General features: G+C 63.9%; 6 protein-coding genes across 25 annotated transcripts; 3 read left to right on the top strand and 3 right to left on the bottom strand.

Moving 5' to 3' along the window:
* On the top strand, positions 125 to 3,229 carry C14H8orf82 (chromosome 14 C8orf82 homolog). Its single transcript, XM_013969043.2, has 3 exons — positions 125 to 917; positions 1,454 to 1,502; positions 1,781 to 3,229. The coding sequence occupies exons 1-3, from the start codon at positions 681 to 683 to the stop codon at positions 2,224 to 2,226; spliced, it is 732 nt and encodes a 243-aa protein (XP_013824497.1). The 5' UTR covers positions 125 to 680; the 3' UTR covers positions 2,227 to 3,229.
* On the top strand, positions 2,381 to 7,345 carry LRRC24 (leucine rich repeat containing 24). 5 transcript variants are annotated; one of them, XM_018058767.1, is made up of 5 exons: positions 2,381 to 2,614; positions 4,628 to 4,878; positions 5,031 to 5,309; positions 5,474 to 5,642; positions 6,327 to 7,345. In XM_018058767.1, exons 2-5 carry the CDS (start codon positions 4,711 to 4,713, stop codon positions 7,241 to 7,243), a joined length of 1,533 nt encoding a protein of 510 aa, XP_017914256.1. In that variant the 5' UTR covers positions 2,381 to 2,614; positions 4,628 to 4,710; the 3' UTR covers positions 7,244 to 7,345. The 5 variants fall into 5 exon arrangements, with proteins under 5 accessions (XP_017914256.1, XP_017914258.1, XP_017914257.1 ...); XM_018058769.1 differs by having other exon boundaries at positions 2,490 to 2,614; positions 6,273 to 7,345; XM_018058768.1 differs by having other exon boundaries at positions 2,541 to 2,614; positions 4,601 to 4,878; positions 6,273 to 7,345.
* Positions 7,700 to 11,713, bottom strand: LRRC14 (leucine rich repeat containing 14). Of its 8 annotated transcripts, XM_018058784.1 has the most exons (6): positions 11,638 to 11,713; positions 11,097 to 11,228; positions 10,726 to 10,990; positions 9,664 to 10,017; positions 8,894 to 9,478; positions 7,700 to 8,784 (listed from the first exon to the last, which is right to left on the bottom strand). In XM_018058784.1, the coding sequence occupies exons 4-6, from the start codon at positions 9,990 to 9,992 to the stop codon at positions 8,217 to 8,219; spliced, it is 1,482 nt and encodes a 493-aa protein (XP_017914273.1). In that variant the 5' UTR covers positions 9,993 to 10,017; positions 10,726 to 10,990; positions 11,097 to 11,228; positions 11,638 to 11,713; the 3' UTR covers positions 7,700 to 8,216. The 8 variants fall into 8 exon arrangements, with proteins under 8 accessions (XP_017914273.1, XP_017914271.1, XP_017914275.1 ...); XM_018058782.1 differs by lacking the exon at positions 10,726 to 10,990; XM_018058786.1 differs by lacking the exon at positions 10,726 to 10,990 and having other exon boundaries at positions 11,198 to 11,228; positions 11,638 to 11,711.
* RECQL4 (RecQ like helicase 4) lies at positions 11,835 to 18,362 on the top strand. Its single transcript, XM_018058757.1, has 23 exons — positions 11,835 to 11,982; positions 12,047 to 12,080; positions 12,204 to 12,304; positions 12,540 to 12,680; positions 12,984 to 13,585; positions 13,678 to 13,774; positions 13,852 to 13,978; positions 14,087 to 14,197; positions 14,296 to 14,427; positions 14,511 to 14,603; positions 14,680 to 14,816; positions 15,211 to 15,294; positions 15,374 to 15,547; positions 15,621 to 15,800; positions 15,872 to 16,013; positions 16,094 to 16,356; positions 16,436 to 16,721; positions 16,795 to 16,924; positions 17,003 to 17,169; positions 17,243 to 17,423; positions 17,505 to 17,655; positions 17,816 to 17,924; positions 18,015 to 18,362. Exons 1-23 carry the CDS (start codon positions 11,878 to 11,880, stop codon positions 18,137 to 18,139), a joined length of 3,672 nt encoding a protein of 1,223 aa, XP_017914246.1. The 5' UTR covers positions 11,835 to 11,877; the 3' UTR covers positions 18,140 to 18,362.
* MFSD3 (major facilitator superfamily domain containing 3) lies at positions 18,425 to 20,696 on the bottom strand. Of its 8 annotated transcripts, none has more exons than XM_018058778.1 (5): positions 19,535 to 20,696; positions 19,386 to 19,429; positions 19,110 to 19,257; positions 18,728 to 18,837; positions 18,425 to 18,643 (listed from the first exon to the last, which is right to left on the bottom strand). In XM_018058778.1, the coding sequence occupies exons 1-5, from the start codon at positions 20,427 to 20,429 to the stop codon at positions 18,470 to 18,472; spliced, it is 1,371 nt and encodes a 456-aa protein (XP_017914267.1). In that variant the 5' UTR covers positions 20,430 to 20,696; the 3' UTR covers positions 18,425 to 18,469. The 8 variants fall into 8 exon arrangements, with proteins under 8 accessions (XP_017914267.1, XP_017914265.1, XP_017914268.1 ...); XM_018058776.1 differs by lacking the exon at positions 19,386 to 19,429 and adding an exon at positions 18,904 to 19,028; XM_018058779.1 differs by having other exon boundaries at positions 19,556 to 20,696.
* GPT (glutamic--pyruvic transaminase) lies at positions 21,768 to 26,463 on the bottom strand. Of its 2 annotated transcripts, XM_018058764.1 has the most exons (13): positions 25,654 to 26,463; positions 25,052 to 25,163; positions 24,426 to 24,591; positions 24,145 to 24,234; positions 23,962 to 24,070; positions 23,655 to 23,788; positions 23,323 to 23,566; positions 23,088 to 23,167; positions 22,863 to 22,999; positions 22,573 to 22,747; positions 22,341 to 22,499; positions 22,130 to 22,242; positions 21,768 to 22,059 (listed from the first exon to the last, which is right to left on the bottom strand). In XM_018058764.1, exons 1-13 carry the CDS (start codon positions 25,838 to 25,840, stop codon positions 21,969 to 21,971), a joined length of 1,797 nt encoding a protein of 598 aa, XP_017914253.1. In that variant the 5' UTR covers positions 25,841 to 26,463; the 3' UTR covers positions 21,768 to 21,968. The 2 variants fall into 2 exon arrangements, with proteins under 2 accessions (XP_017914253.1, XP_017914251.1); XM_018058762.1 differs by lacking the exons at positions 25,052 to 25,163; positions 25,654 to 26,463 and having other exon boundaries at positions 22,341 to 22,496; positions 24,426 to 25,045.

The raw sequence follows: 26,570 nt of genomic DNA, 5'->3' as shown, positions 1-26,570 counted from the left end.
GTCTGTCGTCTCCCATTCCTTCCAGTGGCAGCAAGGCAGCTATCAGCAGCCAGTCGGTTGCGGGTGTGGGCACCCGGATGGACGTAAGGGCAAGGGAGAATAGGGGAGGGGGAGCGGGGAGGGGTTTGGGGAGGAGAGGAAGGTACCTCCAGGGGATGGGGCGAGGCACCTGAGATACTCCATTTGAGCCCGTAAGCTCTGCTTGATTGCCTGGGGGTGGGGTGGGGGCGGCAGGCGGGATTCTGACCTATCGTATGGCCCAAGCTGGCATAGGCTTTCTGGGCGGTGTTTATTCACCACCTGCCTACAGCAGCCACCCTCACATGCAGGCTGCCCAGGCGGCCCGGCTTCCTGGGTGCGGGGGTACATTGCACGTACCTCGCTCACGTGAGGACAGCCAGTCTCCGCGGGCGGAGGGACAGGGCCTGCATGCCCAGCGAAATCCAGGCCCAGCCGATGTCCCTGTTCCCAAAACCGACCGCACCTGCGTCTCACACTAGAACCCCAACGTCGGGCGGTTCCGCTCGCCACCCTTTCCCCAGCCGGAACTGCTGGGCGGCGTGCCCCTGACACCTAGAGAAGGGAGTGTCGGGAACGCCAGGGGTTGGGAGCAGAGAAGCGGGTAGGGGTGGGCGGGGGACGAGCTCCGTGGCCGCAGACGGAACCCAAAGCACGAGGCCATGACCGCCGGGGGACCGGTGTTCCCACAGCACCTGCCCCGCATGACCTCCGGCCGTTTCCGGCGCAGGAGGAGGATGTGGGCGATGAGCGGGGCGCTGCGGCCCTGGGTTCTAATCTTGGCACGGTCCCCGGGAGCCCGGACCTACGCTGGGGGCGGGGGCGTCTCCTACACGCAGGGCCAGAGCCCAGAGCCTCGGACGCGCGAGTACTTTTACTATGTGGATCATCAGGGCCAGGTGGGCGGGGGCGGGGTCTTTACAGTAAGGCAACCCTGCCTCCCAGGTCGCGCTGGAAACACTAGGACGCGCGACTATGGCCCCAAAGGGTTAGGCCCCCAGCGGGCAACGTCCCTCGCGTGGCTGCGCCCTTCGGGCTTTGCATCTCCCAGTCCTGCGGCCCCCGCCGCCGCGCCTGATTTGGAAGCCCTGGCGGTGGCATCCACCTTACACACAAGGAAGCAATTCAGAGAGCCTCTGCGGAGGAAGTGGCACATCTCACTAAAAACTAAAAGGGAGGAGGGAAGAGGCGCGGAAAGGGCATGCCAGCTCAGAGAATCTGTGCTTGAGGAAGTAAGGCGGGAGGGGGGGGCGGGATAGATGTGGGGAGGTCGGCAGGGCTCCCAAATTTATCTTCCACGAGTCTCCCTGCACATGGTGTCCACAGACGAGCAAAGAAGCGGACATCAGCCCGGGCTTAGGCCCGCCAGGGCCTTCTCGCCCCGGGACAGCTCTCCCGAGCTGCTACTCAAGGGCCACGGTCTGCTTCTCTGCAGCTTTTCCTGGACGACTCCAGAATGAAGAACTTCACCACATGCTTCAAAGGTACCGATGCTCCTTCCACCCCACCTTCCCTCTTCCTTCGGGAAAGACTCTTAAGGGTTCGCGCTGCCCAAACTGCCAGCCGTCCTGCCCGCGTTAGGAGGCTGGCCGTACTGTGCTTAAAAGCTCCCTAACTAAAGTGAGGCCTGGGCGGCTGTCCGACAGCCGGCGCAAGCCCTTGGTGCAGCCCAGGGAGAGCCACCTGCCTGGGGCAGTAGGGCCCAGGGGACTCGGGGTCTGGCGTGCTGAGCAGTCACGCCCTTTCCCCCTCCTCCCCACAGATCCGCAGTTCCTGGTCATGTTCTTCTCCCGCCTGAGACCCAACCGCAGCGGGCGCTACGAGGCCTCCTTCCCCTTCCTCTCGCTCTGCGGCAGGGAACGCAACTTCCTACGCTGCGAAGACCGGCCCGTGGTCTTCACGCACCTTCTGGCCGCGGGCCCCGCGCCCCAGCGCCTCTCCTACTGCGGCGGCGGCGAGGCCCTGGCTGTGCCCTTCGAGCCGGCGCGCCTGCTGCCTCTGGCCACGAATGGGCGTCTCTACCACCCAGCCCCGGAGCGCGCGGGCGGCGTGGGCCTGGTGCGATCGGCCCTGGCTTTCGAGCTCAGCGCTTGCTTCGAGTACGCGCCAGGCGCGCCCGAGCTGCCCTCGCACGTGCGCTGGCAGGGCCGCCGTTTCGCACTCACCATGGACCTGGCCCCGCTCCTGCTTGCTGCCACGCCGCCCTGAACCGCGGGCCAGCATCCGCTAGCACCCGCAGCGCCCCGGGCCGCCTCGCTGCGCACGCGCCACCCGGAGAGCGCGCCGGCCGAGTGCGCGTGCGCGGCGAAGGTGCGCCGCGGCCCCGCCCCACCGGCGCTGTCCGAGGTGGCGCCGCGGACCGAGTCCCGACGCCGGCAGGGGCGGGGTCTCCGGGGCCCTACTCCCTCCACACACCCCCGGCCTGGGGCGTTTTCATCCTGTGGTCTGCCCCGCGCTCGCGACAGCGGATCGGGGCGGCCGGGCGGGAGGCGCGGGGGCTCCAGTGCGCGAGCCCAAGCGGCGCCCGTCCCTCCCCCGCCGGGTGCTGCTCTGTGGGCCGGGGTTCGGCGGGGGAGCCGCGCCGCGGGAGCGTCAGGTGAGGGGGCGCCCGGCCCAAGGTCAGCGGGCGTGGGGCGGGATCAGGGCCCATCTAACGGGGACCACGCCCTGCCCTGAACCTGCTCTGGACAGACCGCGCCGAAGGGGATGCAGGGGGCCCATCGGGCCTCGCACTGCGGAGAAGAGCGAAGCAGGGCTTCCTCCATTATCCCTTCACTCACCCCTCCTCGCACAGATGGGCCCCCTGGAGACTGACAGCTGTTGCCAAATCCAGTATGTTACACCCCACCTCCTACCCAGACAGATTAGGAGGGTTTCCGCTGGGTTAAAGTATTTCTGAGCTAGCGTCCCCTGCTCTTCCTGCTTGAGTCCTCAACCATGCCCAGGCCAGCTCTTCCACACGTATCAGCATCTAGGGGGTGTCCACGTGAGCAGCAATCCTCTTAAGTCCTTAAGAAGAAGCCAAGAATCTTCTCTGAGAGGCCTTGCCGCTGAAAGCTGGGTGGGCACTCTGGGCCAGCCCTTTTGCTGAGGGAAGTGGGTCCCAGGGGCTAAGAATGCTCCCCAACTTCTTGGGGTTCACACACATTCTGAGACACCTGGGAATTGCTTCTGCCTAGACCAAAGCAATTGCATTAAAACTTTCACTGTGCCTGCTTCTCTTCAGTAATTTTAAATAACCATGTGAGTTAAGTTTAGAGCAAGATTTAAATAAACACCAAGGCCACTTGGTAACTTTCCAGAGGACACACTCTTCCTAGTAGACCTAGTGAACAGGCAGGTGTTCAGAGCAGAGACCATTTGAAGTGGAGGCTAGCTGATGGCACACCTCAGCCCCACCATCCAACTGGACTCATTGTGCTTTGAACTGGACTCGTTGTGCCTTGAAGGAGACTCAGGTCTTCTCTTTCTAGGATCACAGCTGCATGTGTATAAACCCCAAAACAAAACACTACACACTCCTTCAAAGTCCAGGAGATCTCTGAGCACAGAACCTACTTGGCAAACTACACTAGAAATTCAGTTGGTGACCCAAGGTTCCTTCTTTCACAGCCCAGTCATCCCAAGGACCCACCTACCCCCAAAGATGGATGCATCTTTCTAGGAGTCAGCATGGAGAACACAGGCCCCACAGCTGAACTGGCTTTCCTATTTGCCTCATCCTCCAATCCCCTAGCAAGTTCCCTGAGAAAAAGCTCTAATTGTAGCTAAGCTGTTCTACCCACTCCCACCCCAAGTAGGGCAGGACCAGAGCCTGGACAAAAGTATGCCTCCATTTTCCTGGGGCTGCTGCTCCCCCCACCCCCCTGCCCCTGCCCCCCGCGGAGACCAGTTGTGCCGGTGTCCTCAAGTCACAACAGGAAAATCCGAGTGTTAGGGACACAGCATGAGTTCTAGGGATAAAAATGACAAGAGTAAATTCTAGATCAAAATTAGGTGAGTACAAGGACAAACACTAGCAGCAGGGAGACTTGTGCCCTGTCCTGAGGTTATGCAAAGGACCCCTGATCTGGGCTCTGTATCTTGAGGTCTCATGCCAGTGCTCAAGAGTGAGTTCATGCACACCAGGGGATGTGTCTGCTCAGAGCCTTCCCTTCTAGTCCATGCTTTGGTGACTGACCCTGAACTCTACCCACGGGTTCTCAAGCCCATGGCAGCCTCTTGCACCTAAGCTCCAAGGAGTGGCTGGATGTTGGGTTGTAGAGGGCACTTCAGTCCATGTGTCCACGTGCATGAGCAGGAAACCCTTCAGTACCAGGCAGATGGGGGACAGGGAGAGAAAACTGTTGGGGTGGCATAGGCTTCCCTCCTGCGGCCTGTGTGTGTGTGGCGAGACTCTGAAGACGAGAAATTCTAAATTGAAACCTGATGCTCCAGATCTTTGGCTTTTTTTAAAAAAAGCTTTTTACAAAGGAAGGCAATGAAATTTTATTTTACTACGTTCTTAAACCTATTTCAAGCTTCAAAACTCAGACACCGTTTGTGCCTCCATTCATGCTTTTCCTTGGCTCTCAAATGTTAGGGACAGGCCTGCCAACCTGTGTTTCAGGAGTTGCATCCCATCGGGGCCAGACTGTAGAGAGGCTGCTGGAAAGGCTGCAGGTTTGTGGCCTGCAGCCGGTCCCGCGGGAGATGGCCCCAGGGGCGCCTGCACTGCTGCTATTGTCGCTGCTGTCACTGCCGGGTCTCCCGCCTCGCGCTGCCGCCTGCCCCGCCGCCTGCCGCTGCTACAGCGCCACGGTGGAGTGCGGTGCTCTGCGACTGCGCGTGGTCCCTCCTGGAATCCCACCCGGGACGCAGGTGGGCACCGCGTGGGGCTGCCGGGCTGCGGACAAGGGGTGCCCGTGAAACGGAGGGACGGGTGTGTGAGTCTCCCCGTGGGTGAATGGGGCGCTCTAGGGAAAAGAAAGACCCCTTCAGAGGGGTAAACGCCATCTCTCCCTCCGACACAGACGCTGTTCCTGCAGGACAATAGCATCGCGCGCTTGGAGCCGGGCATCCTGGCGCCCCTTGCCTCCCTGCGCCATCTCTACCTGCACAACAACAGCCTACACGCCCTGGAGTCGGGCGCCTTCCGCGCGCAGTCGCGCCTGCTGGAACTGGCGCTCACTGGCAACCGGCTGCGCGGCTTGCGCGTCGGCGCTTTCGCAGGCCTGGCCCAACTGCGCGTGCTCTACCTAGCTGGGAACCAGCTGGTACAGCTGCTGGATTTCACTTTCCTACACTTGCAGGTGAGGTGGGAGGAGTGTGCAAGAAGGGTAGAGGTCCTCCTGCACTGCCACCTGCCCTACCGGGCTGGAGTAGTGAAGGGGAAAAAAGGCAGCCCAGGCTAGTCTGGTAAGAAGGGGACCTGTCCCCCAGGGCCCTTTTCTCTGATGATCTGTCCCTACTTCAGCGACTGCAGGAGCTACACCTGCAGGACAACAGCATTGAGCTGCTGGAGGACCAGGCTCTGGCTGGGCTCTCCTCATTGGCACTGCTGGACCTCAGCAGGAACCAGCTGGGCACCATCAGCCGGGAGACCCTGCAGCCACTGGCCAGCCTGCAGGTCCTGCGCCTCACAGGTAACTTTCTGGGGGCAAGGGGCTCTCATGCAAAGGCAGCTCCCTTGGCCAGAGTGGTGGCACTAAGGAGCCAGCCAGCTGTGGAGAGGGATCCAGTGGCAGCCCTGGGCGGGGGCGGGGGTGGGGCAGCACTACCTATCCACAGCCATGACAGAAAGCTGCTAGGAACACGGGTAGAGTCATCCTTGCCTAAGGGAGACAGAACATGTACAAGGCCCTGAACAAACCACACAGAGCTGAGCAGCTTCCACATTTCTGAGCCAGGAGAGGGCCTGCAGGAAAAAACTGGAAACATGACCAAGACTGGGGACATTCCCTCCAGACGGCTCCTGAAGATAAAGCTGGCAGGATGTGCAAGGTCTTAGTGCTGGTGGGATGTCTATGTGGACACAGAGGTTCCCCTCAAATAGCAAAACTTGTGGCAGGGAGAGACGCCAGGAACAAGAGCTTTCTCAGAGACTCGTGAAATGAATTGGACATGCATCACAGAATGGAGTTTGGGGTGTGTGTGTGGGGGGGGGGGTGGGTGGGTGCTGCCCACACTAAGGAGCCCCCTGACAGAGGTGGCAGGGGTCCCCCACGGTGTTAGGTAAGGGGCTCCTGCTCTTGCCAACAACCCCAACCGCACAGGCTGTGTTCCAGAGCTATCCCTGAGCTACATGCCTGCTGCTGCTCCGCCTACAGAGAACCCATGGCGCTGTGACTGTGCCCTGCACTGGCTGGGAGCCTGGATCAAGGAGGGAGGCCAGCGCCTGCTCAGCTCCAGGGACAAGAAGATCCTGTGTGCAGAGCCCCCGCGCCTGGCACTTCAGAGTCTTCTGGAAGTATCTGGAAGTAGCCTCATCTGCATCCCACCGTCTGTGCACGTGGAGCCGCTGGAGGTGACAGCCAACCTGGGTGAGGACCTGCGGGTGGCCTGCCAGGCTTCAGGCTACCCGCAGCCCCTGGTGACCTGGAGAAAGGTGGCGCAGCCTCGCGAGGGTGCGCCGCGCGCCCAGGCCCAGCCGGAAGTTGGGTGGCGGGGCCCAGGAGGTCTCGGGGCCTCCGACACCGGCAGCGGCATGCTCTTCCTCACCAACATCACCCTGGCCCACGCCGGAAAGTACGAGTGTGAGGCCTCCAACGCCGGCGGCGCCGCCCGCGTTCCCTTCCAGCTCTTGGTCAACGTGTCCCGGCAGCAGCCGCTAGCGCCCGCGCCGCCCCCGGCCGGCGGCCCAGTCAGCCATGAGCCCCTGCCCGAGACGGGCAGCATGGCCTTCCGTGCCCTTGGCCTGGCCACACAGACGGCCATCGCGGCTGCCATCGCGCTCCTGGCGCTCACGGCTCTGTTACTGGCGACCATGATCTGCCGCCGGCGGCGCAGGCGTAAAAAGGCGCCGGGGCCTTCAGGGGAGGGAGCGCTCTTCGTCAACGACTACTCAGACGGGCCCTGCACCTTCGCGCAGCTCGAGGAGCTCCGCGACGAGCGGGGCCACGAGATGTTCGTCATCGACCGCTCCAAGCCGCTCTTCGCCGAGAGCGCGGCGGAAGCGGCCGAAGCGCCTGGAGTCGCCCAGGGACTCCCAATGCAGCCCCCCTCCGCCTACGAGATCCACTGCTGAGGGGCGGGGCGCGGGCTGATGACGTGGGTACCGCGGATTGGCCGGCCCGACTCACCCGCGAATGCCCCAGCGTGGTCAGTAAAGGGTGGAAGCTGCGCAGTGTAGCGAGCTGTGTATGCGGGTTTAGGGACCCGGGCTGGGAGGGGCGGGAGCACCTGCGGACGCCTGCAAATGAAAAGTCCTGGGACGCGAATGGGGGGTGCCCGGGGATAGGCTCCCAATAACCTACTGAGACCCTCCAGAAATGATTCCCCCACTCCCCAAATTAACCCAACCTCCAGCTCTGCGGATCTGCCTCTGGTCCCACTGCCCTTTGTAGACCTGGACCTCTGAAATGTGGGAGAGGGTGACAGATTGTGGAAATGCCAAGAAAAACAAAGGGGCAGCAAACCAAAGACATGGTCCCCAGTGACCAGGCTGGGGATGACAGGACAGGAGATGAATCACTCTAACCAATTAAGACAGAAAAAAGTCACAGATTTAAGTTCTAAGCACACTGCACGTTTGTACCTTTAAGACACCTTCTGGCACCAAAACCCAGAAAAGGTAAGAGGCCCCAAAGTGCCTAGGAGCCCAACCCTCCACGAAGTAGGCCCTTGTCCCAACTTCCAACCCAGAGCAATCTGCTCTTGGGGAGGGCCTAGAGGAAAACATCATCTCTCAGCTTGAAGACCCCAGGACACTGAAGGGCAGCTAAGTGCAGCCAAACCAAGCAGGGCCATGTAGGCCTGGAATCCAGCCCTCGGGCCCACAGATGGTCAGCCAGCCAGGGGAGCAGGTGCAGAACAAACTGCACACGGTGCTGCAGAAAGCATGGGGAGGCTCAAGGCGAGCCCTGGAGCAAAGAAATGAGAGGCCACTGCCATTGTGTCAGGCCTCCACAGGGTTCCAGGATAGGCTCTGCCTACCCAAGGGGCAAGGGGCCTCCAGCAGCCCTGGACCCCGGGACAGTCTCTCACCCAGAGCTTGGAGGTCACAGGCTGAAGTAATCTGCAGCCAGGCGCCCGTAGATGTCTGTGGTCCAGAGCACATGCGCACGGCCTGAGGCCAGTAGCAACTGGTGCAACTCGGCCTCCACGCGAGCAAACTTCTCCTCATTGATGGAGGCTTCCAGGAGGACAGAGGCAGGCGGTGGCCAGGGCAGGCCCTCATAGCAGTCCACAGGGAAAGGGTGCACCACTGTGCGCAGCTCAGCCTGCACCACTGAGTCCCGCAGTAGCTCCCTGAGCCCTGCCACGGACAGCGGGTTGCCATAGAGGCCGAGGTAGCGGAGGCTGGCGCAACGAGTCAGCACAGGGAGTGTGGCCAGCAGCTGGGTATCAGCAAGCTGGCACTCGGTCAGCTCGAGGTGCAACAGTGTGGCTGCTGCTGCCTGCAACAGACCCTGGAAGGGCTCCAGTTGGCTCCCAGACAGGTCGTTGCCACTCAGGTCCAACTTCTTGAGGTGGACAGCATGGGAGCTCCGTGCCAGAAAACGCAGGTCCTCGGGCAGCAGGGCACAGAAGGCTAGCTCCAGGCTCTCCAGGGGGCTCTGCAGGGTGCTGGGGTCGGGTTGGAGGTGGGGGGACACAGGGGGTCACAAATAGGCAGAGCCAGGGGAGGGTCTGTGGAGGGGAAGGGAGAGGCAGGGCCATAGTAGGGTCCACTCACCTGAGCAGCTGGTCCAGCCGCCCTGAGAGGAGAGAGGAGCCCATGCTGAGCTCCCGCAGACAGGTGAAGCGGCCCATCTGGGCCAGAAAGTAGCGGAAGTTATCCTCACCGTCCACGGAGGGCTGCCGAGAGTCCCCATGCACATAGTGCAGCCGCAGGCTGGCCAGGTGCTGGAAGCGGGCCACGTGTGGGATGATGACGGACAGGCCACGCAGGCCCAAGTTGTTGAAGCGCAGGTCCACGCGGCGCAGGCAGCCTGCATCCAGAAGCTGCAGCAGGGCCACTGTATTGCGCATGGGCAGGTCCTCAGCCCGCAGGTCCCGACAGCAGAGCCGCAGCGGGCTGCCTACGCTGCTGCGGAGTGCCTCCCGCAAGAATGCATAGGAAGCCCGGTTCACCCGCAGGTCCACACGCACCTCCACAGGAACAGGGGCCAGGCCAGGCTCTGCAGTCCTGCCCTGCTGCTGTTCGATGCACGTGCGGGCCACAGCTGCCGTGCAATCCCACATGCTCATGGTGCCAGGGTCCTGCTCCACACCATCATCCAGGAGGCCCGTCATATCCAGCACCCGCAGCGCATGCTTCCTAGGAGCATGGGTGGGCTGAGGCAGGAGACAAGGGGACAGAGCCCACACCCACTCCCAGCCACCTTGGGACGGAAGCAATATGCCTATTTCTGCACTGAACTCTTGTACCAGCCTAGAACCTCTTGGGGGGACCCACTCTGCATCCCCCCACCAGGCCTGAAGGTCCCTCCAGTGAGCCCATACCTGCAGAGGGGCTGTGTGCCAGGCTCAGTCTCCGGGGTGTGGAGCCGGGCAGTCAGGCCCAGGATCACGGCTTGCATGCTCTCTGTGCTGGGCCGCTCCTGCAGCAAGGCCCGGCTGCAGTGGGCACACTCCTGCAGCAGCTGCTGGAAGCTGAGCAGCGGGAAAGGCCAAGTGTGCACCAGCTCACGCAGCACTACCGTCTTCTTGTCCATGAAGGCCACTTTGAACAACAAGGGGAAGAGCTCTCGCGGCAGCAGGGGCAGGGCCTGGCAGGCAGCAGACTGGCACTGGAGCACCTGCCGTGTGCTCAGGAACACGAGGGTGTGCATGGCGCTAGGCCAGGCAGGAGGTCACCTGCAGGGAAGTGCCCTTCAGTGGGGAGGACAAGCTCCAGCCCCACCCCCTCCATGCTGGTAGTGGGAAAGCTCAGCCTGGTGCTTGGCACAGAGCAGAGAACCATGGCTCTGATGAGCAAGTGCTAGATACTTCACAATAGGCAGAAAAAAGGAGAAAGGAGAACAAGGCCACCCCCCATCCCGGCCCCCGAGAAGCAGGGGGGGGCCTCTCTAGGGAGATAAAGCCACCAAGCAGCATATAAACAGCATGGCACCAGAAATGACCAGCCTGTGTAGCTGTGCTTTTGATGGCTGCTGCTCTGCAGGGCACACCATCTGTTTTTCAGACCTTCCAAAGCCACTTATCAAGAGATCCTCCCCTTCTTAAAAAGCCAACCCCCACCCACCACCCTCCCACCCCTGGCCAAGCACTAGAGGGATGAGATAATCCCAGGGGCTGGAAGGTACATCATAGCACCCTCTCTCAGCCGCCTCACAAGCTCCTGCAGGCTGCCCTTGGATTCTGCACAGCACAGCAAAGAGAAGTTGAAACTATAGATACAGTTTAATAAACAGTAGGACAAGTAGAACGGACCAGAATCCAGTGAACTCTGAGTCTGAAGAGCTAGAGTAACCCAAGCCCTCAACATGTACTAACTACTATCTTCCAGGAGCATTGTTAGACATGGAGACCCCTGGAGATTTACAGAGAGAAAGAATGCCTCACCCATCGGTGTCCTTGGCATCTGTGTAAATGTCTCTCTTCCCTGGAGAATCATGTTAAGAGGACAAGTATCAAACCCATGGAATTCAAAGACCCCAAACTAGGGGCCTTTCTTGAGATAGGTAGAGGCAGCTGTCAAAGGTATATCCAAGCTGACAAGGAGCACAAAAAAGATGCCTGAGGCCACAAGGTACCTGCGTGACAGCTCTGCTGCTGACTTACTGTGTGCCAGGCACCTCATCCTCAAAACTGCCTCCAAGCCACTTCCCTGAAAATGTTAGGAAACTAAGACCTAGGCCTTGCCAGACAAAGTTCCCGGGTAACGAGCTTGGGAAGGGTGGCAGCCTGGCCCCAGAGCCCCAGCTCTTGCGGACCTCATACACAAGTCCTTAAGGCGCTGGTTCCTGAGAAGCCCGGGACGTCAACCCTCGGTCTCTCTCTGCCTGAGGATAAATCTCGCGAGGACGATTCATACCTCGCTGTGAGAGGACAGACCAACCGAGCACCTGTCACGAGAGAAAAGGAAAGCAGCCAGTGTGGTCACTATGGGAGGAGTCTCGGCGTGGTGGCCACCGCCCCCTCCCACCGGCCCACGACTCCAGCGTTTCCCTGAAGACGCCCCCGCACGGCTCCTCCGGGCCTTCAGCGGCGGGAGCCCGTCAGTTCGACGCGCTCCGTCTCTCCGGCGGGGCCTGCCTCTAGAAGACGGAGCATCGTCCCCCAAGACCCGAGGCCGATCAGCCCGGCACCCGACTCGGGTCTTCCCCTTCCTTCAGCTGCCCCGCCCGGGTTTCCGCCCCCGCCCCCGCCTCCGGTACGGCGCCGCCCCGAGTGCCCGCACGCTCCTTGTGCGGCCAGGCAGAGAAGGAGCCACAAGCCGCAGTGCTCCGTCCCCAAAAGGCAGCCCGCGCTCACCCGGACCCAAGCAGCCGCCACCGCCACCGGCCCCGCCTCGCTGTACGTCGCGCTCCCTCTGCGCCGTCGCGCGCCGCGATGACGTAAATGCACCTCATTGGCTGCTGCAGCAGGGCCCCGTAGATTGGCTGCCTCAGCCCAGGATGTTACGCCTCCAACGCTGCCAAGCGTCCCCATTGGCTGGCGGCCGGCATCGCCCTCTAGGCGGGAGATTCGCGGGGCGCCAAGCTTCCGGCGACCATGGAGCGGCTGCGGGACGTGCGGGAGCGGCTGCGGGATGTGCGGGAGCGGCTGCAAGCGTGGGAGCGCGCGTTTCGGCGGCAGAGCGGGCGGCGGCCGAGCAAGGTGCGGACTGCCCGTGGGCGGGGAGCTGAGGGCACGGCATCCGCCTGACGCGTTCCCTTTACAGGAAGACGTGGAAGCGGCGCCCGAGGAGACCCGCGGTGAGCCCGTGGGCGCGGGACGGAGGGAGTGGCCAAGGCCGTGGGCCGGGGGCGGGAGGCCTCCACGCCCCCTTCCAGGGGAATCCTGACTCCTCAACTCCGATCCCCCGACCCCGCTCTCAGCGCTGTATCGAGAGTACCGCTCCCTGAAGAAAGCACTGGGCCAGGCCGGTGGCGTCGAGCCTCACAGCTCGGGGCAATCGCTTCCCGCCGCGGCCGAGCAGGTACCTGGGCTCGACATCCCAACCTCTGGGTCAACATCCTGTGTGCCGGAGCCGGGAGGAGTCGTGACCCAACTTCTGTGGGGCACAGAGCTCGGCGGGAGCGGGGGGCAGAGGGGGAAGTGTGAGAGCGTGGAGGAAGGTCAGCCCCTCCTTGGGTTTCTCGGGGGTGGAGACATCTCTGTTACCCCTCACACACCAGCTTCTCTGTGGTTTAGGTCTCTACTGTCTCCTGCAGATGTTGGAACCCAGTTGCTGGGGGAACCACTTGAATCGGGCTGCAACCCAGAGTCCCCATCCTCCCTCAAGGTGGAGCCCTCAGGAGTCTGCGCAGGACTGTGGGAAGAGGCTTAAGGCCAACCTAAAGGGCAGTCTGCAGGTGAGGGATGAGGGCCCAGTAGACAGTGCATCCAGCCTGGGTCCAGAGCTGCAGGTGGCCCCAGGCAGAATTACCAGATACCCATCCCTGTCGAGTGTCTTACAGGTAGTTACATGCTCACCTGTGCACACACAGCCAGCACAGCTCCACAGAGGAGCTCCAGATCAGCCTCTACCCTCAGCTTCCTTTATGTCCCAACCTTTTGCCTCTCACCTTACCCAGCTGTTACAGGTGGGCCTCCAGCAAGAATGAGTCTGTAACACCCCAAGGGCCTGAGTTCCTTCTTTCTTGTCTCCCTCCCAGGCTAGGTCAACCCTGGGCCGGATACCCCGGCTTGCACAAAGATCCTCCTCCAAGATCCCTTCACCGGAGCCAACAGGCACAGCAGCTGCCCCCATCTCTCCAGAAAATGTCAATCAGGTGCTCCCTCAGCCTCCCAGGCCCCAGCTGAGGCCAGGCCGGCTCCAGCAGCTGAGGGCATCCCTGAGCCTGCGACTGGGCTCCCTCGACCCTGAGTGGCTGCAGCGGTGTCACAACAGGACCCCAGATTTTCTGGAGGTTTCCAGGACCTGCCAACCTGGCCTGGGTGCAGAGGATTCACAGCTTCTGACTCCAGCTGTTGCATCTGTTCTTAGCCTCAGCGCTGGTCCTGAGGTGCCTTTGCAGGGCCCAGAGGCTCCAGCCCTACCAGCAGCTGGTGTCAGTGCAGGGAAGTGTCAGCCTGGTGACCGTCAAGGCAAGAAACGGAGACAGAGTGGGGAGCTGGAGGGAAGCCTTGCACAGACCCAGCAGGGCACCGACCAAGCAGGACCCCTGCCTGAGGGAGCTGGGGCTGCAGGGCCTGCAGAAGACTGTCCAGAACAGCCTGTGAAGACACAGCCCCCAGGCAGGACCCCAGCCTCCAGGTATCACTGCTCTAACCTCCCAGCAGGGCTGCCCTCAGTTGAACCAGTGTAGGGAGGGCTGTGGGCACTGCCGACCTGTGCATTTCTTCCAGATCTGTCCAGGACAGGGGGAACTATGTGCGGCTCAACATGAAGCAGCGACGCTATGTGCGGGGCCGGGCCCTGCGGGGCAGGCTCCTTCGCAAGCAGGTGAGGAGGTGGTACCGAGTTCTCCCTCTACCTGTCCTGCTGCTTGCCCTGTGACCCTTCTTTATGTCCCCAACCAGGCATGGAAGCAGAAGTGGCAGAAAAAAGAGGAGTGTTTTGGGGGTGGTCAGCCCAGAGGCCCAGCTCAGGATTCTTGCTCCCAGCATGGGCAGCTCAGCCACTGGGCATCCCGATGCTCTCAGCCCGGTGAGGCCTCTGCCCTGGACGCCAGCCTGCTTACAGGGGTGTTGTGCTCTTTGGAGAGGCAATTCTGGCTCAGGCAAAGGCCCTACTGACTCCCTGCTTCTGGTCCAGAACCTCTCCTGGCGCCTCAGAAGGAGGATGTCAAGGTGGATGGCGCACAGACCCAGCCCACATTACAGGAAGCATCCTTGAGGACAGGTGCAGCCTGCTGCCAACTTTCTGGTGAGTGAAGAGGTGAAGGAGAGGCTGTAGCAAGTTGCTTTCTTGGTACTATGACACCAGACCAGCCCAGGGTTCCTATGCTGTTCATCTGTTCTCAGCAGGTGAAGAAGACACTGAGCCTGGGGCACCTGAGCTGTTGGTGCCCACGGGGCCATCTGTGTCCAGGATGCCCTGTCCACCTCTTTCCGTGCCTCCCCTCTACCCACCGGGGCCCTCGGGTCAGGTGGCAGGTCAGTAGATGCCTAACAGCCCAGGCCTGGACGGAAGGGTTAGGACGACTCAGAGCCAAGCTGACTGACACCTGTGTCCACAGACACGCCGGCTGAGGTGTTTCAGGCCCTGGAGCAACTGGGGCACCACGCCTTCTACCCCGGGCAGGAGCCTGTGATCATGCGGATCCTGTCTGGTGAGCTGGCGGGCAGGAGCGTGGTGGGGCTGAGGCCAGGCTGCAAGACGGCTGCCTTGACTCTAGATCACATCAGGTATGTCCACCCTGCTGGTGCTGCCCACGGGGGCTGGCAAGTCCCTGTGCTACCAGCTCCCAGCGCTGCTCTACTTCCGGCGAAGCCCCTGCCTCACCCTGGTCATCTCTCCTCTCACGTCACTCATGGATGACCAGGTAGGTGGACAGTACACACGGACACATGCCAAAGACAAGGACCGATATTCATGGCTCTGCTGACCCACTTGGGCTGCTGTTTCTTGCCCCACCCCCACCCCAGAGCTGCAAGTTATCAGGCCCTTTCCACTCTGTCCAGTGTCGGCAATGGCCCAAAGGCACAAGGACACAGCTGCTTAGACCCAGTCCCACCCACCAGAGGAGCAGCTTGGTAGGAGCAGCCCCACTGGGATCTGTCCCCAGTGCGCCTCAGTCAAGGCCCACGGGCGGCTCTGGCCTCTCCTCCCCAAAGGGCCTGGAGGGGAGCCAGCAGTAGTTGTCAGGTAAAACCACTCTGGAAGGGCTTTGGGAAAGGGCCAGGGCCATGCAGCAGGCTGTGCTCCTGTACCTGCAGCTCTCTGGCCTGCCCCCTGGCTTGAAGGGGGCCTGCATTCACTCGGGGATGACCAAGAAGCAGCGGGACTCTGCCCTGCAGAAGGTGAGGGGACCTCCCAGGGCCAGACAGGCGGAGCAGTGGGTGGAGCTGGGTGCCGTTGCTGACCAGTGGGCCTCCTCAGGCTCGTGCAGCCCGCGTGCAGGTGCTGATGCTGTCCCCAGAGGCGCTGGTTGGGCCCGGGGCCGGCACCCTCTTCTCTCAGTTGCCGCCAGTCGCCTTTGCCTGCCTCGATGAGGCCCACTGCCTCTCTCAGTGGTCCCACAACTTCCGGCCCTGTTACTTGCGTGTCTGTCAGGTGAGCCTGGGCGGGTAGGGCAATGTACAGGGGTGGGGCGGGTAGGCGCAGCTGGCTCACCGCCCCCTCACAGACGCTGCGGGACCAGATGGGCGTCCACTGCTTCCTGGGCCTTACAGCCACGGCCACACGCAGCACTGCCCTCGACGTGGCCTGGCACCTGGGCGTGACCGAGGAGTCTGTGCTCAGAGGGCCAGCTACCATTCCTGCCAACCTGCACCTCTCTGTGTCCTCGGACAGGGACCCGGACCAGGTAAGGATACATGCGTGGGCCTGGCAGCAGCCCTGCCTCCCAGCTCTCTGCAGTGACCCTTGTCCCCACAGGCGCTGATGACTCTGCTGCAGAGTGACCGTTTCCGGGCTCTGGACTCCATCATCATCTACTGCCACAGGCGAGAGGACACAGAGCGTGTCGCCGCCCTGCTGCGCACCTGCCTGCACGAGGCCAGGGATCTGGGGCCCCATGGTGAGGCGGAGGCAGGCCGGTGCCCCGCAGACGCGTCCCGGGCATGCGCCCCACCTGACCACCCTGTGTCTTCTCTGCAGGCAGAGCACTGGAGGCCGTGGCCGAGGCCTACCACGCTGGCCTGTGCAGCCGAGATCGGCGACGGGTGCAGCGGGCCTTCATGGAGGGCCGGCTGCGCGTGGTGGTGGCCACAGTGGCCTTCGGGATGGGGCTGGACCGGCCGGACGTTCGGGCTGTGTTGCACCTGGGCCTGCCCTCCAGCTTTGAGAACTACGTGCAGGCGGTGGGCCGCGCAGGGCGTGACGGGCAGCCGGCACACTGCCACCTCTTCCTCCGGCCTCAGGTGGGTGCCCACTCCACCCCCCACAGTTCCCCCAACCCTGCCTGGGGCTGTGCCCTACGTTCACACCACTCTGCCCCAGGGCCAGGACCTGCGGGAGCTACGCAGACACGTGCACGCCAACGCCGTGGATTTCTTCGCTGTGAAGAGGCTGGTGCAGCGTGTGTTCCCTCCCTGCTCTTGTGCCCGGCAGCCCCCAGAGCAGGAGGGTGGCAGGAGCAAGGAAGAGTGCTTGGCCGGGGCCCCTGTAGCTGCGAGTGCCCAGGATCCTGGCCAGCCCAGCGTCCCACACACACCCCGGTGCCCAGGCCATGAGCGGGTGCTCCCAGTGCAGCCAACCGTGCAGGCCCTGGATATGCCGGAGGAGGGTGAGGAGCAGGGGCATGCGCGGCAGGGCTGGGGGGTCCCACAGGCCCCGAATGAGCTCTGCTTTTCCCACAGCCATCGAGACGCTGCTGTGCTACCTGGAGCTGCACCCACGGCGCTGGCTGAAGCTGGTGGCACCCACCTATGCCCGCTGCCACCTGCGCTGGCCCGGGGGCCCCACCCAGCTCCAGGCCCTGGCCCGCAGGTGAGCACACATCCCACCCAAGCTGTCGATGGGGACAGAGAACAGGGCTGCCAATCACATGCCGCCCCCCTGGCATAGGTGCCCCCCACTGGCTCTGTGCTTGGCCCAGCAGCACCCCGACACGAAGGGGGGATGCAGTTCTGTGGAGTTGGATCTGGTCAAGCTGGCGGACTCTATGGGCTGGAAGCTGGGCCCTGTGCGGCGAGCTCTCCTCCAGCTGCAGTGGGAACCAGAGCCCGAGACAGGTGCGCCCACCCCCAGCCCCGCTTGCCACCCACTCTCCACCCCTCCGCCAGTTTCTGACATCCTATCTGGCAGGTGTGCCCCAGGGCACTGGGGTGCTGGTGGAGTTCAGAGAGATGGCCTTCCACCTGTACAGCCCAGGGGACCTGACGGCCCAGGAGAGGGACCAGATCTGCAACTTCCTACACAGCCGTGTGCAGGCCCGAGAACAACAGGCCCTGGCCCACCTGCACCACACTTTCCGGGCTTTTCACAGGTACAGGTGGAGGTGGGCAGGGCATGGGCCACCCCACCCTGCCCCTAGGCAGGCCCCTCTGACAGGCTCTCCCCTCCACAGCGTGGCCTTCCCCAGCTGCGGGCCATGCCTGGAGCAGCCCGACTGGGAGCGCAGCAGCAGGCTCAAGGCCTTGCTCAGTCACTACTTTGAAGAGTCAGAACAGCCAGGGGGCCTGGAGACAGAGGATGACCCCGAGCTGGGACAGGACAGGGTGAGTGTCAGGGCCTGGAGGGGTGGCTGCAGAGGATGCGCCCGTCTGCGGGCACACACCCGCCTCCTGCTGGCACCACGACAAGCCATGCACAACACTGAGCCGTGCAGAAGAGCGAGCAGTGGAAGCCGGGCTGGCCTGACTGTCCCCCCCGCCACAGCTCCAGGACTGGGAAGACCAGATCCGCCGGGACATACGCCAGCTCCTGTCCTCCTGGCCAGAGCAGCGGTTCTCAGGCAGGGCTGTGGCCCGCGTCTTCCACGGCATCGGTGCGGACCTGGGAGGCCTAGCCCTGAGGGAGTTGGGGGCAGGGGGCACACCTGGCCCAGAGTCCTCAGCCACATCTCCTCCGCTTCCAGGGAGCCCCTGCTATCCAGCCCAGGTGTTTGGGCGGGACCGGCGCTTCTGGAGGAAGTACCTGCACCTGAGCTTCCCTGCCCTCATGCACCTGGCCACGCAGGAGCTCCTGCTGTGGGGCCGCTGACCACCCTGCTGCAGAGGACCCAGTACCCCCGTGTCCCAGACAGGGGCCTAAGTGGGGCTGCAAGGCCACAGCATGGGGGTGTCGAGTGTAGTGGGTCCTCAGGGTAAAGATGGAGGGGGATGCAGTGATCAGGACAGTGGCACACCACCCCGAACACAGCCCACCACCAGGAGCATGGGGGCAGAGAGGCCCCAAAGTGCAGAATAAAAGTTGCTCGAGTTGCTTTTAGGATCCTTCCTTCCACTGGGAACCCCACAGTCTGGGGATGACTCTACACAGAACTTGTCCCAGAAGCACACTCCACTTTATTTATGAGTTAAGCCTTTTAGCTCAGGCCAGGGCGCTGGGCGCAAAGCCCAGGTACAGCATGGGGGTGGCTGAGAGAGCTAAGAAGAGAGAGAAGCAGAGGCATGGCCCCAGGCTATCAGCCAGGGCTCCTGCCAGCGTGCCCACCAGCAGCTTCCCCAGCAGCTCTAGAGTAGCCAGGAGACTGTAGTGTGTGGCCTGCAGGTTGGACAGAGAATGTCATGTCAGGACCTGCTTGGACTCCAGGCCCACAGCCCCCCATGCTGCAGCCGTGTTTCTTACCTGCAGGGCACTGGGTGCCAGCTGACTGCAGCGCATCATCATGGTGAAGGTGGTGGTTGTGACCAAGCCCCCCAGGAGGTGCTGCAGACACAGGCTCAGCAGGGCTGCCCCTGGGAGGGTGAGAGTCAGCAGGGCCCAGGACCCCAGGCTCCTCCCCGCTGTGGCCCACCCCTCACCTCTCAGGACTGTGCCAGGGACAGGGTTGGCTCTGGGGCTGTTCAGCTGAAAGAGCAGGGCCGTCTGGTAGGTCAGGCCCCCAAGACGGAACCAAAGCACTGACCTCAGGAGGGGCAGTGGCTGCCTGAGGGGGAGACGGGGCAGGTCAGAGGGCACAGGGAAGGAGAGGGGAGCAGGTGGGCAGGGCGCGCTGAGGGGGGCTCACCAACGCCTGGCCAGCAGGACCCCACCCAGGGATGAGCCAGCAATGGAGCAGAGCACAGCGCCCACACCGTTCCACAGCCCCAGCTCTGGGGTGGAGATGCCGCTGTCCAGCAAGAGCAGTGGGAACAGGCCGCTGGCACCCTGCTCACCTGTGGAAAGAAAGTCAGTAGGGGCAGCCTGCCCTGCTTCTCCATCTCAGCTTCAGGCTCCCCCAGCCCTGCCTCTGCTGGGCCGCAGACAGCTGGGGCAAGGCTTTCGCTAAATTCAGGGTCAGTACCAAGCAGCTCAGAGAGGCCTGAAGGGGTGTGGCTGGGACTAGACCTGCAAAGGACAGGAAACAAGGCCCAGCCACAGTCAGGGTAGGCTTCAGCCCTCAGATTAGACCCTACAGAGGGAAGGCAGTCCCACACGTTCTTGGGGACCCACCTGTGCTACTGCCTGACTCACCCAGCTTGTAGGTGAGCACGAAGCCCGCTGTCCACAGGGTCCCAGGCACGGCCAGCAAGTCCTGCTGAAGGCGCAGGCTGGGGCGGGGGTTCGCTGAGGGCGGGGGTACGGGCAGCTTTCGCAGGGCGGGCGCCACCCAGGCCAAGGCCGCAGCCAGCCAGTAGGTGGCGGCCAGGAGCAGGAAGAGCAGCGTCCAGGAGAGCGCGGGCAGGAGGGCTAGCAGCCCGCCGCTGGCCAGCGCGGCCCCCAGCTTGTAAGCAACCACCTGGACGGTATTGCCAGGCCCCAGCTCGGCTGGCTCCAGGAGCCGCACGGCCAGCATGTCCAGGGCCACGTCCTGCACGGCCGCAGCTAGATTCAGCAGCAGGAGCAGCGCCGCCACCGGGACAGGCAGTGCGGCCCCGCCGGCGCCGGCAGGAGGCAGGGTTGCCAGCAGCCCGCACACCAGGCCCAGGGCAGCCGTGCTGAGCGCCAGCCAGCCCCTTGGGGAGCCCCACGTGTCTACCAGCGGGGCCCAAACGAGCTTGAATAGCCACGGCGCATACAGCGCCCTGGCCAGCCCCACGCGCGTCAGGGAGAGGCCGCGGGCGCGCAACAGCACGGGCAGCAGGCCTGACTGCAGGCCGTAGGGCAGGCCCTGCACCAGGTAGAGACCAGCCAGGGGCAGCAGCTTCCCGCGCATGGCCATGGCCAGGGGACGCGGCCCTGGGGCGGGGGCTGCCTTCAGGACCAGACTGGGGAAGGATGAGGGGTCCCACTCAGAGCAGGGACAGGGCTGTTCCCAGGGTGGGGGTCCGGTCCGTCCAGTCGCGATGGGGTTAGGGGTCACACAGCGGCATGACTGGGGCTGGGTCAGGGGTGGCCAAGCTGGCATCCGCGAACGCGCCTTCGGGTCCCGCGGGCTCAGGCCCCGGAGGAGCTGGACGTCTCGGTTGCGGGGTTGGGTAGCCCTCGCGCGCCACAGCGCAGCCCGGAAACGAGGCGGCCGTAGAGGACGCGGGCGGGCTAGAGCGCCGACAGCCCGCGCGCGCCCCTGGTGGCCGACTGGCTTCGACGTCGGAAACCGGGACCCCTCCAGGGCCCTCCCCGGCCGTCTGATCCGCTCCCAGACGCCCCTCAGTCTCCGGAAGTGCCGCAGGTGTCCTACCTGGGGCCTGGTGGCTGCCGGTTCCGCTGGGTCGCCTATGGCCCCACAGCAGCTGTCCTCTCAAGCCTCCACTGTCGTCTGCTGCTTCCTTGGCTCCAGTGCCCCTCAGCTCCCTGAGAGCGTGTTCTCAGCGCCCTCTGCAGGCCGGTGGCTGAAGAGGGTCGTGGGAAAGGCCTGAGCCCCGTTCATCCCAGGACGCATCCCGCTGCTGCCTCAAAGGCCCTCGTGTCCAGTGAGGAGGCCCCGAGAGCCTGTCTAGGCTCCAGCTGGCCTCAGCAAGGAGGCGGCCCCCGCCTCCCAAGGGGAAACCCGAGCCTGAGCGCGGGATCTCACAAAGCCTCTCCGGCCCAGAGCTGTGCTGATGCCTGAGGACACCTGAGGCCCAGGGGAGTGAGGAGTGAAGCTTGCACTGTGGCTAAGAACCCCCTCCCGAGCTGAGCTGGGACCTTGGCCAGTAGTCTCCCCACGCCTGTGGATCTCTGAAGCCAGCCAACCGGTAAACCAACTCATAGGCACTTGAGCCAAGACCCTTGGTCAGCTACTGAGGCCACGTGGAGTGAGTTTCCTGTCATTTCTAGGCATTTGGGTGGCCCAGGTTTCTTCTTCTGTGAAATGGGGACTAAAGTGCCCACCACAGAGGACCCACAAGTGACAGTAGGTGCTTGTCCTTGAGGGCAGGTGCCCCAAACCTGCCCCAGCTCTGGGTGGGGGGTGGGGGGGTGGGGCCTCCTTTCTGTTTTCCAGCCCAAGGACTGCATTTGCACGGGGATGTCACACACTACACACACAGCATGACAAAGGTGACCATGTGCCCTTCCTCCCCCCACTCCTTAGCCAACATCGCTCCTCCTGCAGCTGTCAAAAGAGGCAGAACCACTGTCACCTGCTCCGTTTGGAGAACCAAGACACCCTCCTTGCCCTCTCACGGTCGCTCGGTTTCCCTCTGCCAACTGCCAGTTCCCATCTAGCCAACTCCATCCTGTAAGAATGTCTGTTCCTCAGGAAGCCCTCTTAACCATCGCCCCCTGGCCCCCAGGCCTGCACAGAATCCACACAGACAGGCAGTCAAGAGTGGACAAGGCTGTGAAGGTGCACACAGGTGTGCACGCAGCCTCCACGCAGCCCGGCCAGCCCATGGCTTTATTAGGGCCTGTGGAGGGGCAGGGGCTCGGCCACAGCCAGCAGGAGCAAGTCCAGAGGCCCCAGGGCAGAGTGCCCTCAGTCGGAGGTCGTCCCTACTGGCCAGCCCTGGCCTCTGACGGGTCCTCAGGAGTACTCGCGGGTGAACTTAGCATGGAACTGGCTCAGCTTCTCCAGCAGGGGCCGCAACTTCTCCATGGGGGGCAGAATAGTCATCCTGAAAGGAGGAAGAAAGTAAGCCAATGCGGTGGGGGTCGAGGGGAGGGGCTGCGCCAGCAGGGCCTCACCTAAAGTGGTAGGTGCCTTCCCGTTGTCCGAAGCCACTCCCAGGCACCACGCAGATGCCAGTCTCCTCTAGGAGGCGCAGGCAGAAGAACATGTCGGGAGCCAGGCCCAGCTCCTGGGGGGTTCGGGAGGAGGATGGGAGGGGACGCTCAGGGAGGACGGTCAGGGAGGACGTCCCCGGCCCCGCGGGCCCTGCCCAGCCTTACGTCGGACCTGAGCGCGCTGCACTGCACGTGGGGGCAGCTCCATGCGCGGGAAGGAATACATAGCGCCCTGCACCGGGTTGCAGCGGATGCCGGGAGCTTCGTTGAAGACCTGCTCGGTGAGCTTGGCCTTGGCAGCCAGCTCGGCCAGCACCGCCCGCCTCTCCTGCTGCCGAGGGGGTAGGGTTGGTCAAGCCAGGCCGGGGCGAGGCGCCGCGACGCCCGCGGCCCCGCCCACTCACCGCCTGGAACCGCGCGAAGGAGGGATCGGAGGGCGCGGGCGGGCTGACAGCCACGTCGAGCAGGACCTGGCCCGGGGTGGGCGGGCACAGCCGCACGCTCCGCAGCTTCTGCATCTGCTGCTTCACCGCGGCGTCCATATTCACCACTTCCACGTAGCCGCCGCGGAAGCCGCACCTGCGAGGCGAAGGCGGGCATCGAGGCAGGGCTGGCTAGGAGGGGCCAGCCTGGCGGCGACAAGAACCCAGCCGTCGCCCAGGTTCTGGGCCCTGCCCGCCCAGCCCGCACGCACTCGCCCATGAAGCCCTTGGAGATCGAGTGGAAGGAGGCGAGCTCCTGTCGCGCCGCGTACGGCGGCCCCATCTCCGTGAGCACCTTCTTGAACGAGTGGAACTGCGAGCCCTCGGCATACACGTTGTCTTGGTACACCTGAATGGGAGGCGGGGAGACAGCGGGCCGTGTCACCCTGGCGCGCGCCGCGCCCGCCGCCCCCTCCCCGCGGGCGCCCAGCCAGCACCTCATCGGCCAATAGGAAAAGCCTCTCCTCAAAGGCGAAGCGGATCACGTCCTCGATGCACGCGCGGGTCTGCACCTGCCCTGGGGCGCGGGGGTGCGACAGGTCCGGGGTCAGCCGAGGGGGCGCTCTGCTCTGCGCAGGGCGGCGGGAGGAGGGAAAGGGTGACCCAGACGCGGCGGACAGGGGTGCCTGTTCGGGCCGGGGCGGCAGGGCGGGGACGGGTGGGGACGCGCACCGGTGGGGTTCCCGGGGTTGATGACGCAGAGCGCGCGGGGGCGGCAGTGGTCGCGCGCCTGGCGCAGCGCGCGCCGCAGCTCCGCCACGTCGAGCGCCCAGGCACGCTCCTCATCCAGGTAGTAGTCCACCTGCACCGCGTTGAACTCGGCCAGCGCGGCGGAGTAGAGTGGATACTGAGGGGTGGGGATAAGCACGCCCGTGCGCGTGCGACCCTCGCCGGTTACCAGCAACTTCAGCACCGTCTGTGGGCGGGATGGGAGGTGGGGTTGGCAGACCCTCCCGGCTGCGCACTAGGAGCGGCGGTGGCTTCCCGCACTGGCCCCGGCCTACCACAATGGCATCGCTGGCCCCCGTGGACAGGAAGATGTTATTGGGGTCGGAAGGAATGCCTCCATCGCGCCGCTCGATGTACCGCGCCACGTCCTCGCGGATCATCTGGACGCCAGCGCTGATGCTGTAGGCCCCTGAGCGGGGGACGAGGCAGGACGGCCGGGGTGGGACAAGTGAGGTCCCCTCGCTGCCCTCGTGAGAAGGCCCGTCCTCTTCCAGCGGCGGGCCCACCCCTCTCCCGGGACAGCCTCCCTCCAGCTCCTGCTCACCACCCCTCCCCCGGGCTTGGGCGGGTTCTGGCGCTCACCCAGGCTGTGGCCCCCACACGCCTGCAAGATGCGCTCCGCCCTTCTCTTGGCGTCGTCGGGGAAGTCAGGGCTGTTCAGGAGATCGGGGTGGACGCAGAGGGCCAGGACCTGGGAGGAGTGAGTGCTGGGGCCAGGGTCCACGGGCTGATGGGGGGAGGGTGCAGGGCAGTGCTGAGCCTCACCTGGCGCGGGAAGGTGATAGGGATCTGCCCCATGGCCTGTGCGTCCCCGATGTTAGCGCGAATGACCTCGGTGAAGGGCTTTTTTACGCCCTGGAGGGAGGAGGGGAGCACAGTGAGGGGGGAGCTTATCACTCCCACAGGCCCCCTCTCACCAGGCCCCGGGGGCGCGGGGGTTGGGGGACCAGCCTGGGCCCCTCTTGCCAGGCCCCAGGGGTTGGGGGTTGGGGGACAGGGGGGACCGTCTGGGGTCCTCTCGCCAGGCCCGGGGGTCAGGACAATACCTGGCGCAGCTCCTGCTCCAGCTCCAGTGCCCGCTGCACGATGGGGCCTCGCACTGCATACTCCACCCTCCGGACACAAGGATTCATGGAGTCCAGTGTCAGCACCTTCTCCTTCAGCCCATTTGCTGCCTCCTGGCTGTGCTCAACTGCCCTCAAGGCCATGACTCTGCTCAGATGGGCAGGAAGGAGGCTCAGGAGGCAGCAGGATCCAGAAGCGGGGATGAGGTCAGCTGGTCCAGGCTGGGTGGGCCAGGGCTGGGAAGGGGGAGCCTGGGAAGGGGGCGCCCTCTTGGCTGAAGCCTGCTGGCCCCACTGAGAGGACAGAAGAGGCTGAAGGAGCCGGGCTGCCAGGCCCCGCCCGTCTGGGCACAGTTCTGCCCCGGGAGCCACAGGGAGTGGGTGAGAAGGCAGGCGGGGCTTGGGGTGAGGCCCGGTGCCCGCCCAGCGTCCCCAGGACAGGGGACAGGAGACCCACATGGGGCAGGGACAGGCAGAAGGTGCCAGCAGCTCTGTAGGACGAGGCCTGGGGGCGGGGAGGGGGCTGAGAGCCCTGAGGGGTCCACAGAGCCGGGAGGGCTGGGCCCCCGAGCGAGCGGGAGTGAGGCCCGGGACCTCAGCATAGTTACCCCAGTAGGGCTCGGCCGAGGCCCAGCCCTCTCGGGCCCCCCATCTTTGCTCCCCGCCAGCAGAGCAGGCCTGTCTCCTGGGTAACTGAGCCAGGCCTCAGGAATCTTGGGGCTGTTGGGGGAGGGGAGCAAGGCTTCAGACATGGGTTCCACTTGGCCCTCCTGCACTGCAGACCAGGCCTGGGCCAGCAAGAGCCCTGTGTTTGAACCTTGGTCCCCCATCAGTGCTGCAAGGCTGGAGTCTCTGAGTTGGGGTGCTGGGACAGGGGGGTGCTGGGCAGCTCTGGGCCTTCACAGGGCCCTTGGGACACCTCTGCAGCTCTGGGCTGCTGTCCTGCCCTTTCGCCAAACACACACCAGCCTGGAGCTGCCCTTGGGGCTGCACCGGGGGCAGGGTGACCTAAGCGCCCCCTCCCTGAGGCTCCTGATTGGTGCAGAGAGTGGGAAGGGAGCTGTGATAAGCCTCGGGGCCCATCTCCGCAGGCCCTGCAGAGAGCGATAGGCCCTATGTAGCCTGCCCAGCCCCAGGCTCCGACCCCACGCTGAGGGTCAGGGAGCACCCTCGGGCAGAAGAAACCAGAGCCCAGGCAGCTGGCTCTCACCTCGTGCCTCCTGTTCCACGGCCACCGCTGCCTCCCAGAGTGCAGGCCTCTCTGGACCCCAGGCAGGAGCGCAGGCTGATACGGGCCCAGCTTCAGGCGGAGCCTGCCTATGCCCGCCCCCTGGCAGCAGGGCCCAAGTGGCAGCTGTGGTGGCGAGTGGACCCTGGGTAGCCGCCCCGGCCCACATGCTAAATTTAACCGGCAGCCTGCCCTCCCCAACCCCCGGCTCTGCCGGGGACACCCCTCCAACCACTCATGGCTCAGGGAAGGGCGGGACCATGGACCCTGGGCTGACCAGGTAAGTAAATGTCCAGCAGAGAGGGTGACCCCAGCCTATGGCACCCAGCACTCGTGGCCAGGCCAAGCAACCTGCCAGGGACAGACAAGCTGGCAGGGCCCAAGCCCTCCCAAGTGAGGCCCCTAAGCAGCCCTGTCACCCCAACGCATCATGCCTGGCCAGCTCAGAGCCTGTTTGCCAGCCCAAGCGGAAGCTGGCAGCCAGGGCTCCAGGGCTGCATGCCAGGAACAGGGAACCCACCCCCGAAAGGGAGGCTTCTGACACGAGCCTTGAACCACTTTGCCCTGCTGGCTCTGGCCAAGAGCCTTATGGGAAATACCCTCTCCTCTTCTAAACCAGGGTCCCTGCCCTCCAATGAGGACACCCTCAGCCCTGGCCCCCCAAGGAGTGTCCTTCCAAAGCTACTTCTTCTGCAAAGTATTACAGAGGGGCCTCCAGGAGCCTGGGAGGCAGGGTGCTGAAGGGCCAGGCTTCTTGTCTGACAGGCATGTGCTCCACACCCAGACGGGGCTGGGCACCCCGAGCGAGCCCCAGCGTGCGCTACGGGCCTCGGCTGCTCACGGGGCAGGCGCACCCAGGCCCAGCAACACAGCCGCTCCCTGCTGGCAACAGAGGCCCA

Source organism: Capra hircus, chromosome 14 (genome assembly GCF_001704415.2).
Source record: "Capra hircus breed San Clemente chromosome 14, ASM170441v1, whole genome shotgun sequence".
NCBI classification, from domain to species: domain Eukaryota; kingdom Metazoa; phylum Chordata; class Mammalia; order Artiodactyla; family Bovidae; genus Capra; species Capra hircus.
The sequence above is the reverse complement of the archived record's forward strand: the minus strand, read 5'-3'. Positions and strand labels throughout refer to the sequence as shown.

What these genes read in the sequence shown, in the direction of transcription:
- C14H8orf82 (XM_013969043.2), top strand. Translation starts at nt 681, where the DNA reads ATGACCGCCGGGGGACCGGTGTTCCCACAGCACCTGCCCCGCATGACC. An exon ending in ATGTGGATCATCAGGGCCAG is followed by an intron (nt 918 to 1,453) that starts GTGGGCGGGGGC and finishes GCTTCTCTGCAG; the next exon opens with CTTTTCCTGGACGACTCCAG. An exon ending in CTTCACCACATGCTTCAAAG is followed by an intron (nt 1,503 to 1,780) that starts GTACCGATGCTC and finishes TCCTCCCCACAG; the next exon opens with ATCCGCAGTTCCTGGTCATG.
- LRRC24 (XM_018058765.1), top strand. Translation starts at nt 4,573, where the DNA reads ATGCTTTTCCTTGGCTCTCAAATGTTAGGGACAGGCCTGCCAACCTGT. An exon ending in TCACTTTCCTACACTTGCAG is followed by an intron (nt 5,310 to 5,473) that starts GTGAGGTGGGAG and finishes TCCCTACTTCAG; the next exon opens with CGACTGCAGGAGCTACACCT. An exon ending in GCAGGTCCTGCGCCTCACAG is followed by an intron (nt 5,643 to 6,272) that starts GTAACTTTCTGG and finishes CCAACCGCACAG; the next exon opens with GCTGTGTTCCAGAGCTATCC.
- LRRC14 (XM_018058784.1), bottom strand. Translation starts at nt 9,992, where the DNA reads ATGCACACCCTCGTGTTCCTGAGCACACGGCAGGTGCTCCAGTGCCAG. An exon ending in GGCACACAGCCCCTCTGCAG is followed by an intron (nt 9,479 to 9,663) that starts GTATGGGCTCAC and finishes CCATGCTCCTAG; the next exon opens with GAAGCATGCGCTGCGGGTGC. An exon ending in CGGCTGGACCAGCTGCTCAG is followed by an intron (nt 8,785 to 8,893) that starts GTGAGTGGACCC and finishes ACCCGACCCCAG; the next exon opens with CACCCTGCAGAGCCCCCTGG.
- RECQL4 (XM_018058757.1), top strand. Translation starts at nt 11,878, where the DNA reads ATGGAGCGGCTGCGGGACGTGCGGGAGCGGCTGCGGGATGTGCGGGAG. An exon ending in GCAGGCTCCTTCGCAAGCAG is followed by an intron (nt 13,775 to 13,851) that starts GTGAGGAGGTGG and finishes GTCCCCAACCAG; the next exon opens with GCATGGAAGCAGAAGTGGCA. An exon ending in CCGAGCTGGGACAGGACAGG is followed by an intron (nt 17,656 to 17,815) that starts GTGAGTGTCAGG and finishes CCCCCGCCACAG; the next exon opens with CTCCAGGACTGGGAAGACCA.
- MFSD3 (XM_018058774.1), bottom strand. Translation starts at nt 20,429, where the DNA reads ATGCCAGCTTGGCCACCCCTGACCCAGCCCCAGTCATGCCGCTGTGTG. An exon ending in TGAGTCAGGCAGTAGCACAG is followed by an intron (nt 19,258 to 19,534) that starts GTGGGTCCCCAA and finishes TTCTTTCCACAG; the next exon opens with GTGAGCAGGGTGCCAGCGGC. An exon ending in TGGCACCCAGTGCCCTGCAG is followed by an intron (nt 18,644 to 18,727) that starts GTAAGAAACACG and finishes TCCAACCTGCAG; the next exon opens with GCCACACACTACAGTCTCCT.
- GPT (XM_018058762.1), bottom strand. Translation starts at nt 24,902, where the DNA reads ATGTGGGTCTCCTGTCCCCTGTCCTGGGGACGCTGGGCGGGCACCGGG. An exon ending in GGGCCAGCGATGCCATTGTG is followed by an intron (nt 23,567 to 23,654) that starts GTAGGCCGGGGC and finishes TCCCGCCCACAG; the next exon opens with ACGGTGCTGAAGTTGCTGGT. An exon ending in CCTTCGCGCGGTTCCAGGCG is followed by an intron (nt 22,497 to 22,572) that starts GTGAGTGGGCGG and finishes CCTCGGCAGCAG; the next exon opens with GAGAGGCGGGCGGTGCTGGC.